General features: G+C 44.7%; 1 protein-coding gene and 1 long non-coding RNA gene across 4 annotated transcripts in view; one reads left to right on the top strand and one right to left on the bottom strand.

Moving 5' to 3' along the window:
- LOC137564308 (uncharacterized) overlaps nt 1–15,740 on the top strand; it is a 205,368-nt gene that overhangs the window by 46,421 nt on the left and 143,207 nt on the right. The gene's annotated exons all lie outside the window — the stretch shown is intronic.
- Nucleotides 827–15,122, bottom strand: IAPP (islet amyloid polypeptide). The gene is made up of 3 exons (XM_068271930.1): nt 15,043–15,122; nt 14,832–14,954; nt 827–1,016 (listed from the first exon to the last, which is right to left on the bottom strand). Exons 1-3 carry the CDS (start codon nt 15,120–15,122, stop codon nt 827–829), a joined length of 393 nt encoding a protein of 130 aa, XP_068128031.1.

Below are 15,740 nucleotides of genomic sequence, written 5' to 3'. Positions count from 1 at the left end.
ATCAAGAAGTCAGCTCCTTCCATGTCACCATGGCTCGCGTCAACTTCCAGACACTGTGCGGCCAATCAGTGCGGGAGCGCCACAAGTCACAAGCCAACACCGGCCACCTGCTCTTTTGACTGGAGCCAATGGTCTCGGAGACATCATTTGAATTTAACCAATCGGTGGCAAGTATATCGTGTCAGGAGGGCAGGTGCAACACAGGGGGACACACAGAGGGGCAGATGCAACACAGGGGGACACGCAGAGGGGCATATGTAACACAGGGGGACAGAAATAAATTGTGAAATAAATTATTCGATAACCAAAATTTTGGTCGCATATTGGATCGCTGAAACCGCAGAAGCACCTTTCCTCCAGATGGCGAAACATTCCTCTAGATGAAACACTTCGTCAGTTGTCACAGCATTACGCCAAACAACTTGTTTATGTGTTCCGCCATCTGCTAGGCCGCCTTGTGACATCATCACTTTGCGTCACAGATTTATAGGATGTAACAAAGGGCTTTGCAGTGAGGGCAAAGGGGTTTCTAATCTCACAATGAAAGTAACACAGTTTCTGCATCTCCGTAGCTTCCGGTGGAGATCAGACAAGGCAGCTGCCGATTGGCGGCTGTGGGCAAACGACAGGCAAACAGCTGGAGGAAATGGCAAATGACAGCCAGAACATCAGGCTGACTATTATGGGATGCATATGCCTTGTGTGTAAAGACATCTTAATATTTCGGCTTCAGGCAAACATTAGCAGAGCGATAATACCCCAAACATGGTGAAACTGAAAGCTGAAAATTCCTCTGAGTACAGTTCCTGCGGACTTCTTCTGCCCATCAGTGGTGTAAATAATCAAACGATTCTCGTCGTAATAGACCCACTATGTCCCTCTTGCCGTAGGTAAAAGACCCCACATTCGTGGGCGAGTATATGGGGCCGTGGTGGTTGTTGGATCGGACCAGGAAGTCGGCCAAGCGCTGCGTGACGCAAGTGGCTGTGTTACACTTCCTCTTCTCTATCTGATTCCTGCAAACAAGAGACAGAAATGCATTATCGAGAGTTATTCTAACCATTTCCGCCCACCTCATCCTCAGCGACTCAATTGTTAGAGTCAACAAGCGACGTCGCGGCTCCAAATGTCAGACAGCGAGAAACTGACAAATGAAGCGAGATGAACTTTCTTTTAACGTTTTTCAGTTACATTTGTTCATTTCGACTTCTCTGAACGACACGTAGCGTGACTGACTGTGAAATTGTTGTCAACTGTTAAGAAAGTTACTTCAACTAATAGAGTGAGCAATTTACATTGTCATGTCGTCTTAAAAGTGCCGCTAAGCTATTGACATATTGCTGGAATACAGTATTGTGGAGAATTGCGTCTCAGAATTATTAGAGAATGTGGTTTATCACGCAATCACTGTTGTGAGTTACATCACCTTACACCTGAACCAGGTCAAAAAACATAGTTCATACTATAAGTCCAAATTCAGAGCTGTCCAGTAAATCATTTATCTACATTTCCCCATGTTTAAAGTGAATGGGAACCGCATTTAAAAAAATGAGATAGATACTTACCCAAGGAGAGGGAAGGCTCTGGGTCCTATAGAGCCTTCCCGCTCCTTTCCTGGTCCCCTCGTTCCAGTGCTGGCTCGCCCGGTAGCAGTATTTGACTAAATTAGTCAAATACTGCTTTACCCGGCCGAAGGAGGCTTCAGAAGTCTTCAGGGAGCCCGAGTGCTCCTGAAGAAGGGCCGCCCTGTACTGCGCCTGCGCAAGCACGCTCTCTTGCACGCTCACGCCTGTGCAGTATGGAGCTGCACGTCTTTGGGAGGACACGGCTCCTGAAGACTTCCAAATACCCTTTTGGCGGGGGATTGAAATGGGGGGGGGGGGGGGAGCCAGCACAGGATAGAGAGCATCGAGAGAGGAGACGGAAGGCTCTATAAGACCCAGAGCCTTCCCTCTCCTTAGGTAAGTATTTGCTTCATTTTTTTTTAAATGCGGTTCCCATTCACTTTAAAGTGGAACTGTCACCTGAACTCTTGCACAGGACAAAAGGAAAACATAGAGCAATGCACCCTGTATGTATTTAACGAGTTTAGCCTGTCTATCTCCCCCTTATCTGTGACTAATCACAGGTTGTAATTTGACCCCAACCCTGTCACCTGGCTTCCATGGCAGAGATGGCAGATACGCTCATTTGAAAGCACAGGATGTTAACAATATATCTGCTTCCATGAAAGCAGAAAGTAGAAACAGTGCAGATTTATTGTAGGATTTGCCTCTTTCACAGTGCGACGTTAAAGTCACACGTTAAAACAACATTTAACGCAGAATGACTCACTGCAATGAAAAATCAATGCCCTGTTCACAGTGCACACGTTGCGTTGGTGACTAATGCTGCACGTTAAGTGAAAGTGTTGCATGCTGTGCGTTATACACGTTATTAGCTGCATTGGACTGTTTGCACATGCTCAGTAATGACTTGGAAGCATACTTTTCATCGCCTGTATGCTCTACTGTATGTGACGATAACGGGGCATTAAGTTGCGTTGCGACTTTTGGGGGCGTTGCGTTGCAATTTGCGTTGCGACTAGCGTTGCATCAAAACGCAACGTCCTACTGTGAAAGAGGCCTAAAGGTTATTATGCTGATGCATATCTTTTAGAGCAGAGAGAAAGCTCTGTGTTCAGGTCTGCGTTAAATGTCCTCTCTGCTCTAAAGATAAGCAACAGCATAATAACCTTAACTAAACATTTCTTTGTTACAGCTGATACAAATCCTGCAATAAGTCTGCAGTGTGTCTTCTTCCTGCTTTCATGGAAGCAGACATAGGGTTAACATCCTGTGTTTACAAATTAGCTGCTCTGCCGTGGCAGCCAGCGGACACAGCAGAGAGATTAAAATACAATTTATGAATAGTCACAGATGAGGAGGAATTAGACAGGCTAAACTCTCTAAACTCTCTTGTCCTGTGCAAGAGTTCAGGTCCATTCAGGGCCGTTTCTTGGGCAGTGTGGGCATAACCGGACATAACCGCTAGGGATCTGGTGATGCGGGTCCAGCCAAATGGAAGAAGAAAGAAGATTACCAGTGCAATCACCTTCCCTGACTCCTCCTGGGCTTCCTGCGTCAGACGTCAAGTCATCATCATGTCACCACCGCATGATGACACCTGATGTTCTCTAGCGGTACTGCAGGCTGTCAGTGCACTGCGCCCATGGAGGAGTCGGCTTTCTGGGCTCTCTTCACCCGTGTGATTTCCTGGTCCCTGCTTCCTCCTGGATGAGCGGCTGGTCACTAGTAAGTAGGCAGATCTACTTGAGACCTGTGGCTGTGTGACTGTCCCTAAAGAGTAAGGGTTCGCGAGTCCATTGGGGTGGGGGGAAGGGGCGCAATGTTTACACCCTCGCACTGGCTACAATTTAGCCTAGAAACTGACCTGGGTCCACTTTAACACTGGACTCAACTTACACACAAATTCAACTTACAATTTCCCAGAACAGAACCTGCTTGTAAGAAGGGCAATATATAGTGGGATGCGAAAGTTTGGGCAACCTTGTTAATCTTCATGATTTTCCTGTATAAGTCGTTGGTTGTTACGATAAAAAATGTCAGTTAAATATATCATATAGGAGACACACACAGTGATATTTGAGAAGTGAAATTAAGTTTATTGGATTTACAGAAAGTGCACAATAATTGTTTAAATAAAATTAGGCAGGTGCATACATTTGAGCACTGTTGTCATTTTATTGATTTCAAGACCTTTGGAACTCAAATTGGCTTGGTAAGCTCAGTGACCCCTGACTTACGTACACAGGTGAATCCAATTATAAGAAAGAGTATGTAAGGGAGTCAGTTGTATGTTTCCCTCCTTTTTTAATTTTCTCTGAAGAGTAGCAACATGGAGGTTTCAAAACAACTCTCAAATGACCTGAAGACAAATATTGTTCACCATCATGGTTTAGGGGAAGGATACAGAAAGCTGTCTCAGAGATTTCAGCTGTCTGTTTCCACAGTTAGGAACATATTGAGGAAATGGAAGACCACAGGCTCAGTTCAAGTTAAGGCTCAAAGTGGCAAACCAAGAAAAATCTTGGATAGACAGAATCAACAAATGTTGAGAACAGTCAGTCAACCCACAGACTAGCACCAAAGACCTACAACATCATCTTGATGCAGATGGAGTCACTGTGCATCATTCAACCATTTGGCGCACTTTACACAAGGAGATGCTGTATGCGAGAGTGATGCAGAGGAAGCTTTTTCTCCACCCACAGCACAAACAGAGCCACTTGAGGTATGCTAAAGCACATTTGGACAAGCCAGCTTCATTTGGGAATAAGGTTCTAAGTTATTTGGGCATAACAAGGGGCAATATGCACGGAGTAAAAAGAACACAGCATTCCAAGAAAAACACCTGCTACCTACAGTAAAATATGGTGGTGGTTCCATCATGCTGTGGGGCTGTGTAGCCAGTGCAGGGACTGGGAATCTTGTCAAAGTTGAGGGATGCATGAATTCCACTCAGTATCAGCAGATTCTGGAGACCAATGTCCAGGAATCAGTGACAAAACTGAAGCTGCGCCGGGGCTGGATCTTTAAACAAGAGAACAACCCTAAATACTGCTCAAAATCCACTAAGGCATTCATGCAGAGGAACAAGTACAACGTTCTGGAATAGCCATCTCAGTGCCCAGACCTGAATATAATTGAAAATCTGTGGTATGAGTTTAAGAGAGCTGTCCATGCTCAGAAGCCATCAAACCTGAATGAACTAGAGAAGTTTTGTAAAGAGGAATGGTCCAATATACCTTCAACCAGAATCCAGACTCTCATTGAAACCTACAGGAAGCTTTTAGAGGCTGTAATTTCTGCAAAAGGAGGTTCTACTAAATATTGATTTCATTTCTTTTTTGTGGTACCCAAATTTATGCACCTGCCTAATTTTATTTAACCACTTCAGCCTTCAGTCGTTTTCACTTTATGCATCCGAGCAATGTTCACCTTCCATTCATTAGCCTATAACTTTATCACTACTTATCACAATGAACTGATCTATATCTTGTTTTTTTCTGCCACTAATTAGGCTTTCTTTGGGGGGTACATTTTGCTAAGAGCCACTTTACTGTAAATGCATTTTAACAGGAAGAATAAGAAAAAAACGGGAAAAAAAATCATTATTTCTCAGTTTTCATCCATTATAGTTTTAAAATAATACATGCCTCCATAATTAAAACTCACGTATTGTATTTGCCCATATGTCCCGGTTATTACACCGTTAAAATGATGTCCCTATCACAATGTATGGCGACAATATTTTATTTGGAAATAAAGGTGCATTTTTTCAGTTTTGCATCTATCACTATTTAAAAGTTTAGAATAAAAAAAATATAGAAATATTTCATCTTTACATTGATATTTAAAAAGTTTAGACCCTTAGGTAAATATTTACATGTTTTTTTTTATTATTGTAATGTTTTTTTTCTTATATTAAACATTTTATATGGGTATTTTTTGTGAGGGTGGGATGTAAACATTACTTTTATAATGTAAATGTGTGTTAAGTTTTATTTTATTTTTTTTGCATTTAGTTGTAGTTTTACTTTTTGGCCACAAGATGGCGGCCATGAGTTTGTTTACATGACGTCACTCTAAGCGTAACACACGCTTAGAGGGACGCATGGGGGACGCAACAGCCAGAAAAAGCGGAGCTTCTGAGAGAAGCTGTCGCTTTTTCTGCGGGGGAGAGGAATCAGTGATCGGGCACCATAGCCCGATCACTGATTTGTGGGCTAACGAACCGCGGCCGGGAGCACGCGTGCGCGCGTGGGAGCACGCGGACGCGCACATGGCCTTTTGGGCGTAGCTAGTACGTCCAGGAGGCCAAAGTAGTTAAACAAGTATTGCACAATTTCTGTAAATCCAAGAAACTTCATTTCACTTCTCAAATATCACTGTGTGTGTCTCCTTTATGATATATTTAACTGACATTTTTTATCGTAACAACCAACGATTTATACAGGAAAATCATGACGATTAACAAGGTTACCCAAACTTTCGCACCCCACTGTATATGGGAACTTCTGGAACACAGTTTTGAAGAACAAGAATATTGGATTTTCATTGTAGAATGAATGCCACAAGCGTGCTCAGCAGTTATATCTACCAAAACACAGGTACTTTGATGAATCAAAAGCTCAGAGTACATTTTGGTTCATATGTGTAATGATCTGCTCAGCTGCCTGTGCAGGCAGGCAGCTTTTTGACCATTGTTTAGGTTTGCATGCTGCAGGACTCTGGAAAGGAGAGCTTCTGTCAGTTTTGCAGCTTGTGCTTGCTGAGGAATTTGCATACGTTGTCATGCAAATTGCCTGGCCACATTCATTGGAGGTGTGTACTATAAGTACTATGTGTTTCCCACAATGCTTCGCTGGTCATAAGGATTCAGTCCTGTGTAACACTCCTGGAGGAGTGTCAGCCTTGCTCTTTGTTTGAAGATCAGCTTAGAGTAATTCCTGGAAAACTGCACTAGGCAGGTTTCCTTAGTGCAGTTAGGATTGCTTATCTGTTTGTTTGTTCTGTTGCAATTGTCCTGTCCCAGCGGTGGTCGACAGGAAATGGTTCTGATCTCTGTTCTTGGAGTATAGCTGGTGCAGCGGTTGCTACCAGCTATCTCTTCTGATCTGTCTCACTTGGATCACACTAGCATCTTGCACTAGCGCTGTGGATCCTTCTGTTCTGTCTCCTTGGATCGCGCTAGCCACTTTCCGCTAGTGCTGTGGATCCTTCTGTTCTGCTACTCTGTACCTGGATCGCGCTAGCCACTTTCGCTAGTGCTGTGGATCCTATCTCTCGCTTGTCCCTGTTTTCGTGTGTCTGTCTTGTCTGCTACGAACGCTTGCTGGAGGCTCGGTGAGGTAACCGTTAAGCTAGCGCTCGCGTCCTCTGTTACATGTTTGTCTGTCGATGGTTAGTTAGGCGTGCTTGTCTCTATTGTGCTTATCACGTGGAGACCGCGCATGAACGCATGCACTGTTGCGAATGAGTGCGGTGTTCGCGTTCAGTTAGCGTTTGTTATTTTCCGTATGTCCTCATTGTATGATTTGCTGTGCCTTTGCTCTTCTCGTATTCTGTTCTGATCTGCCTTGTGTCACTTTTGGCAATCGCCTTTCTTGCGGTTGCGTTTCTGTTTCGTATCTGCTGTTGTGTGTGCGCTGTCGCGGGGTGGCGACTAGATTGGCGCACACACATACAACCTGTCCCTTTGCTCGTTCTCATTCGCAATCGCTTCCCTTGCGATTGCGTTCTACGCTTCGTACAATTCCTGTCTGGCATTTGTGGAGGTACAGAGGATTGGTTCCTCTGCACTCCTCAACGCCATCTGCCGACAGGAATTTCCCTCTACGGGTGCGTAGCACCTTTTGCTGGGCTCCTGCAATTATACGCTTGTGGAGGATTTCCGCCGTATCAGCACACGCGTTGTGCGCTGATCACGGAGAAAGTTCCACAATCGTTACAGTATGACCAGCCCAACCAAAATTCCCAGTGTAGAGGGAATTTCCGATTTGTACGATTTTGTCGAGTATGGGTCCTGTGTCTTTAAGAGCTTTAAAAGGCTAAACTCAGAGACCAAAGCGGAATTTCTCTCTGAATGTGTGAGGTTTTGTCTGAATCCCGCCTTTCAGATTGCTGATCCGTCTACGTCGGCTCCTCAGTTTGCCTATGTGCTCTGAAAAGACGATTTGTTCACCTGGGCGTATGAGGTGCTAAAAAACAATTTTTGGAATGATAATCTGTATCAGTTTCTTGCAGTGATATTCTCTCACTGGTTTAAACTGCCTGGCTTACCACCTGCTCTGATTAAATGTGTAGCTGCTGATAAGTCAGCTGATCTTTCCCTTCCATGCAAAACTTTTCAGTATGACAATCAGTTCAATGTGTCTGTTGCCACTTCAGGTTTTAAACAGCAGACATGCAAAGTGACTAAAAAGAGAAAAACTAAAAAACGCAAGCATCGGAATAAAACACTCCCTATTGATGTTTACCATGATGTTGATCTGTCTCCTGTTTTTTTGCCTCAGGGCCCTTTTCCACTAGCAGTCGCTAGCGTTCGCGCTGAACGCTAGCGATTGCTGAATCGCAATTCCGCCGTTTTCCCGACGTTTGCGGCCGCGATTTTGCTATGCTATGCACTGCATAGCAAAATCGCGGCAAAAGTCGCTCCGCGGCGCGATCGCGATCAAGTAAAAAACGAATCGCGGTAGTGGAAATGACCTACCGCGATTCCTATGTTAAAAAGCAAACCGTAGCGATTGTAAAATCGCTAGCGGTTTGCGGTTTTGCGATTCAGCTAGCGCAAACGCGCTAGTGGAAAAGGGCCCTCAATCCCAAGCTTATGTGGATCCTACTATAGGTAGGATCGCACACTATATTAAAGCAGTTAAAAATCTGTTCTTGTTCCTGAACTCCACCCCTATGGAGATTATCTGGATACTGGCCTGTTTGAACCCCCATTTGCTTCCTGGGATGTTGGGGCCTTGCTGGAGGAATTCGATTTTGATTGGAAAGCCTTTTGTGATTTTTACATCGCAAAAAGCGAAGATGTCTTGAATGCTTGTCTCGATTCTATGTACCTTCTGATTGATTCCGATGAATGTGACAAGGATGATGTGGATCTGGTGATCTATGTATGGCAAACCATTTTGGATGAGTTGCACACACACCAACCGATTGATTCCAATAAAAAGACATCGTTCTCGGATGATTGTTCCTGCCTTTCTGGGGTAAAGCATGTGAGTCTTGACTTTGTGCAATCTGAAATGAATGAGTGTGCCGCTGTGGTTGATTCCTGTGCGAATCCAGAAGGATTCGCTCCTGACAGTGTGCAGTTTGAATCTGTGCGATCTGATGCCTGTTTCTCGGATGTTCCTGCAGATTGTGATCGGCATGAGTCTGCCGGTTTCCTCAAGGATGTGTGGGATCCTTTTTCATTTAGAAACAGATCTTTGAGATCTTCCGTCTGTGACCCTGCTATGGGGAAAATTTTTCGACTGTGCAGCGTCAAAAGTAAAATTATTATGCCTAATAAAGTTTATCCTGTTGATGTCACTATTTCTTCTGCAAATGAGTCTCTGTCTCACCCTGTTCACACCTGTAAGGGCCCGTTGCCTGGTGACAGTTGCTCCAGTGTTTCTGTCCTGAACACCTTGCAGTCTGCTCCGCAGATCGCGGAGGTTTGCGTTATGGAAGCGTCAGTTTCACAACCTAAAGTGATTTTTGATTCGCAGGTTTTGCGTTCTGATTCCTCGGATTCGACATTGTTAGCCGAATCTAAGAGTGAGACAGCGCTTCGGTTTTGCGAATCTGATGCTGAACCTTCTTTGCCTTATTCAGAGAAGCTTTCTCTGAACCTGCCCTGTACCATGGATGAAAACATGTTTGCCTTTCACACTGACGTTTGTGAGCCCCTTTCTTGCTCTGAGGGTAGTGCTGATTCCGCACCCTGTACTCTGGATGAGTCAATGTGGCCTTGCTCAGAATCCCCTGCAGTGTGCCTAGAGGCTCGTCTAGGTTATGCCACCATACTCACCTGTTTTTCTGCAGTTTTGGAGTTACAAGCTAGTTTGACTGCCACACAGAATTCTGGGTACAGTGAGAATGAAGTTAGGGAGTCAGTGTGTGCTCCAGTAAATATTCCTGTACATGCCGCTAATTATGATGAAGTTCAGTCTCAGGTTATGGTGGAACCATTCCTGGGACATCTGCCCTGCCTGCAGGAGGTATTTAATGTTCAGCCCTGTAACATGGATAGTTCAGAATCCTTCTTAGAGAACCTGGAAAATGATGTTCCTGAGGTCTTGTTTGATGTTCTGGAGGTCTCCGAGTTCCTCCCAAAGGGGGCAGAACTTGTAGGAGATGTCTCCTGCCCCCCAAGTCCTTCTGAGGTGTTGCCCTCTTCCGTAGGCATTGCTGCCTTGCTGGCTACCTTTTCAGCTCTGGTGGAGCTTCAGTCATGTGTAGTCAATGATGAATTTCTGTCAGATACCATTACAGTCATTGAGATCTCTAAGCCTGAGACCGAGTCTTCTTTTGAAATACCAGTACCTGTGACCTCTACTCATGATGATTTTCTGCCCGGTCCTGGTTTTGGTCTGGTCGTGCCGGACTCTGAGGTTGGCAGTTCCCCGACATGTCCTGAGGTTTCTCCTGTGCTGGTGTACCCCAGTGTGCTCTGTGACCCAGAAAGCCCAAGTGTGCCTCGGTTACCAGCGTACTCAGATGCTTCCTCGGTGGAGACATGTTCTGATTTAGCCTGCCTGCTTGCATGCCCAGAAGTGGTCCCTGAAGATCCTGATCTTGATGGGTGTCCTGCTAATTCTGAATCTGGAACTGTCATAGGTTCCATGGGGGTGCTTGGTAGCTCTCCATGTGAGCCTGGTGAGCGTTCTGGCTTCTTGGAATCTCTGCGGAGCTTCAAGGCGTTCTGGGAGATTCCGAGAGAATTTTTGCTTGGTACCCTGAATACGATCAACAGCGGCTTTTGTTTTGAAAGAGACACTTCGAACAGGTTTTGTGGCAGATTTGGTATTTTCGGAAGCTCCTTGGAAGGTGGTGGGTATTGTCTGGAGGGTGTCGATGGCTTCTTCTCTGGTATCCACAGTCCTGATGGGTGTTACGCTGAGACTTGTAGTGCTGATAGGCATGTTTCGGTGGCTTCTGTTTCCAATGAGGTCGGTTTCGGGTGGACTGACTCTGGAATTGGACCTTGTCGGGCTGTCCCGACCTTCATGAGTCTTCGGTTGGAGTCTTTTGCTAATAGCAGTTTTGAGGGTCGTCTGGAATGCGACCCTGGAGGGGGGGGGGTACTGTAATGATCTGCTCAGCTGCCTGTGCAGGCAGGCAGCTTTTTGACCATTGTTTAGGTTTGCATGCTGCAGGACTCTGGAAAGGAGAGCTTCTGTCAGTTTTGCAGCTTGTGCTTGCTGAGGAATTTGCATACGTTGTCATGCAAATTGCCTGGCCACATTCATTGGAGGCGTGTACTATAAGTACTATGTGTTTCCCACAATGCTTCGCTGGTCATAAGGATTCAGTCCTGTGTATCACTCCTGGAGGAGTGTCAGCCTTGCTCTTTGTTTGAAGATCAGCTTAGAGTAATTCCTGGAAAACTGCACTAGGCAGGTTTCCTTAGTGCAGTTAGGATTGCTTATCTGTTTGTTTGTTCTGTTGCGATTGTCCTGTCCCAACGGTGGTCAACAGGAAATGGTTCTGATCTCTGTTCTTGGAGTATAGCTGGTGCAGCGGTTGCTACCAGCTATCTCTTCTGATCTGTCTCACTTGGATCGCACTAGCATCTTGCGCTAGCGCTGTGGTTACTTCTGTTCTGTCTCCTTGGATCGCGCTAGCCACTTTCCGCTAGTGCTGTGGATCCTTCTGTTCTGCTACTCTGTACCTGGATCGCGCTAGCCACTTTCGCTAGTGCTGTGGATCCTATCTCTCGCTTGTCCCTGTTTTCGTGTGTCTGTCTTGTCTGCTACGAACGCTTGCTGGAGGCTCGGTGAGGTAACCGTTAAGCTAGCGCTCGCGTCCTCTGTTACATGTTTGTCTGTCGATGGTTAGTTAGGCGTGCTTGTCTCTATTGTGCTTATCACGTGGAGACCGCGCATGAACGCGTGCACTGTTGCGAATGAGTGCGGTGTTCGCGTTCAGTTAGCGTTTGTTATTTTCCGTATCTCCTCATTGTATGATTTGCTGTGCCTTTGCTATCCTCGTATTCTGTTCTGATCTGCCTTGTGTCACTTTTGGCAATCGCCTTTCTTGCGGTTGCGTTTCTGTTTCGTATCTGCTGTTGTGTGTGCGCTGTCGCGGGGTGGCGACTAGATTGGCGCACACACATACAACCTGTCCCTTTGCTCGTTCTCATTCGCAATCGCTTCCCTTGCGATTGCGTTCTGCGCTTCGCACAATTCCTGTCTGGCATTTGTGGAGGTACAGAGGATTGGTTCCTCTGCACTCCTCAGCGCCATTTGGCGACAGGAATTTCCCTCTACGGGTGCGTAGCACCTTTTGCTGGGTTCCTGCAATTATACGCTTGTGGAGGATTTCCGCCGTATCAGCGCACGCGTTGTGCGCTGATCACGGAGAAAGTTCCACAATCGTTACAATATGTGGATTACATGATGTGTATTTTTTTTTTTTAAACATGAATTGATTATTTGTTCTATGCCTTCATGTTAGAGTATGAGACACTGAAAAGCATGTGTGACCAAGTATAAAACAACCCTCCTCAAGCAAATGTGATCAGTGAATCAACACAGACACACACAACACACACATACACACTCACACACCCAACACAAGCAAATGTAATCAGTGCATCAACACAGACACACACAACACACACATACACACTCACACACGCAACACAAGCAAATGTGATCAGTGCATCAACACAGACACACACAACACACACATACACACTCACACACGCAACACAAGCAAATGTGATCAGTGCATCAACACAGACACACACAACACACACATACACACTCACACACGCAACACAAGCAAATGTGATCAGTGAATCAACACAGACACACACATACACACTCACACACGCAACAGACTCACATACACACACACTCACATACCTCCTAAGTTTTTGAGATGAGAAAGAGGGACACTCAAGCCATACCCTGGCCACACCCCTGATCAAGCCCCTGGAACACCCCTAGTCATGCATACCATAAAGAGTTCATAAGAAAAACATGTTGTTTTATAATTCAAACCACACTGGTCCTGTCTATCCTAGTTCATTTTACTTCATATTAACATTTTAAAATTAGTAATATATCAATTTAAAAGAGATGAATAAAGTTTAGAGTCAATCAAACACATTTTTTTAGTAGAGGAATATATATATTTACATAAAAAGAGGGACAAAGTCCTGAAAGAGGGACAAATGAGGAGAAAAGAGGGACAGGGCTCCCAAAGAGGGACTGTCCCTCCGAAAGAGGGACAGTTGGGAACTATGCATTCACACACGCAACACACACACACGCAACACACACACCTAGTAGCAAGTGTGGCAGTTAAAACACCCATCTAACATCCGGTAGCAAGTGTGGTACAAACCCTAACCCGCTCTCCCCACCCCCTTCCCCTAGCAAGTGTGGCCAGTAAAGCACCCCTACCTCCCCCACAAATACCCAGCAAATAGGGCTAGTACAGCATCACCCCCATTTTCCCCCCAGCAAGTTTACCCCCCCCCCCCTCCAGCAAGTGACACCCCCTCCCTCCATATTTGGGAGAGTAGCACAGCAGAGCAGTGTAAGGTTTAACCAATGCAGTGCCTGAGCTGGCCCCATCTTCTATTCAATCACTGCAGCCCCACGCTGTGTTGCATTCCTGTGCCCGCCAGCACAGCCCATGGCTGCAATAAATAGGAGACTCGACCCAGCGGCGGAACATGAATACATTACACTTCTCCGCTCCACTTCTCTGCCAAATTGGGAAGAAGAGGTTGGGCGGTGCATTGGTTATTGTTACACCCCTGTGAAACAGGATTATTCAACTTTGCTTGTATGCAATTTATTATTTTTGTATCATTAAACTCACTCTAATGTATGAACTTCAACAAGTACAAGTACTCTCTAAGTCCAACTGAAGTAGTCTCTGGGGTCAATGTACCACAAACATAGGATATAGAGGACATCAGTAGATCTTTTCACCACCATGACAGTTTCTGTGACCCGGGATCTTACAATCTAATGGCAATACTATAAGTAGAGTCTACCTTCTTAACCACTTAATGACAACCTGACTTATAAAAACGTCCTGCTAGAGCCTCTTAATGGCTCCAGGCGGTTTTTATAAGTCAGACAGTGCTGCTGCCGCAGTGCACGTGCAAGCGTGCACGTGCATTTCCGTGCACGTGAAAATAGTGAGAAAAAAAAACCACCAAAGAAAATATACACCTTTCACCTATACATCTATACATTTCCAAATAGTATATTGTCACCATACTTTGTACTAGGGACATAATTAAAATCTTGTGATAACCAGAAGAAATAGGCAGATAAAATGTGTTTAATGTTTTATGCACAGTACTAATGTTTATATTAAAACTATAGGGGATGAAATTGGAGAAATCGTGTATTTTTTAATTTTTTCCTTGTTTTTCCCTTTAAAATGCATAGAAAATAAAGTAATTACTGAAAACAAATATAAAACCCCAAAAGACTAATTGGTGGTGAAAAAAACAAGATATAGATCATTTCATTGTGATTAGTAGTGATTAAGCTATTGGCAAATGAAAGGGATGAGCACTGAAAGGTGAAAATCATTCTCGTCCGTTAGGATAAAAAATGCTTTGAGGTGAAGTGGTTAAAACAGAAGGTAAGTGTGATTATTCAGGTTGGGAGTGAGCTCTAAGATGTCCCACAATGCATCACTGCTGAATATGCAAATCATCTCTTTGTTGTGGAGACCACAGTCACTCACTGAATTATTGCAAATCCCTTATGGTTTTTTTTTATAATTGAGGAAAAATTTAACACGTGTGGTGCATTGGTCAGATTTTTCAAACGTTATAATCAATCAGAAAAAAATGTAATTCCTCAGTGGAAAATAAATTTAAACTATTGTATAGTGTGGGGCCACCTTTAGATATTATATGGGAGATGATAAATGCTGATAATAAATTGCACAGTGTTGTACATAAAGTAAGGCAGGGTGGGTTAAAGTAGGTTACACACTTTAGACAAAGGAGAGACTTGCCCAGCAGAGCTTAGGAGCTAATATCAGCCTTTACATCAGAAAAAGAACTCTTCTTACCTCTTCTCTCTGATGGCCAGTGGCGATATGTCATTGGTTGGTGTGATCAGGGTGTGTTTAGTCTGCACTGCGATCGTCCAGCCGTTTTCTGACGTTCCATTAATCATGGCCAACTTTTTCTGCCTAATTACAGAAGGAAAGTAATGTTAGGAGTTTCGTTCCCCGGAATTAACAGACCTCCGATCCCCCTCATCTGAAGACCTTGACTGACCGTTCTACGGGCGCTGCATTCTGACAACTGAGCGTGACGGACAGCACAAAGATGAGGGTGCAGAGTCTGGAGTGCTTCATTGTTTCTTCTCAGCCACCTGTGAGGGGCAATAAAGACAATTAGCTACTCAGTAACAATATGGTGAACTGAACTTCACAATGAGAACTCCTGCAGCTCTCTATACAACTTTATACGTATTGAGTGACAAGAAGGCTAAACGTTCTCAGAATGTGATTGTAATCAGGAGATAAATGGGAGAGAGCAATGCTCTACAGGTCTCTAGAGAGGTCAATAGTGGAACAATCTGCAGAATATAACACATGTATCTGTCTGGGGTGTAGGTAGGGCAGAGCAATGTTCTGCAGGTCTCTAGAGGGACCAGTAATGGAACAATCTGCAGAATATAACATATGTATCTGTCTGGGGTGTAGGTAGGGCAGAGCAATGTTCTGCAGGTCTCTAGAGGGACCAGTAATGGAACAATCTGCAGAATATAACATATGTATCTGTCTGGGGTGTAGATGGAACAGAGCAATGTTCTGCAGGTCTCTAGAGGGACCAATAATGGAATAATCTGCAGAATATAACATATGGATCTGTCAGGGATGTAGATGGAACAGAGCAATGTTCTGCAGGTCTCTAGAGAGACCAATAATGGAACAATCTTCAGAATATAACATATGTTTCTGTCAGGAGTA

Source organism: Hyperolius riggenbachi, chromosome 3, assembly GCF_040937935.1.
Source record: "Hyperolius riggenbachi isolate aHypRig1 chromosome 3, aHypRig1.pri, whole genome shotgun sequence".
NCBI lineage: Eukaryota > Metazoa > Chordata > Amphibia > Anura > Hyperoliidae > Hyperolius > Hyperolius riggenbachi.
Note: the sequence above shows the minus strand (reverse complement) of the source record. Positions and strands in the feature narration are given on the sequence as shown.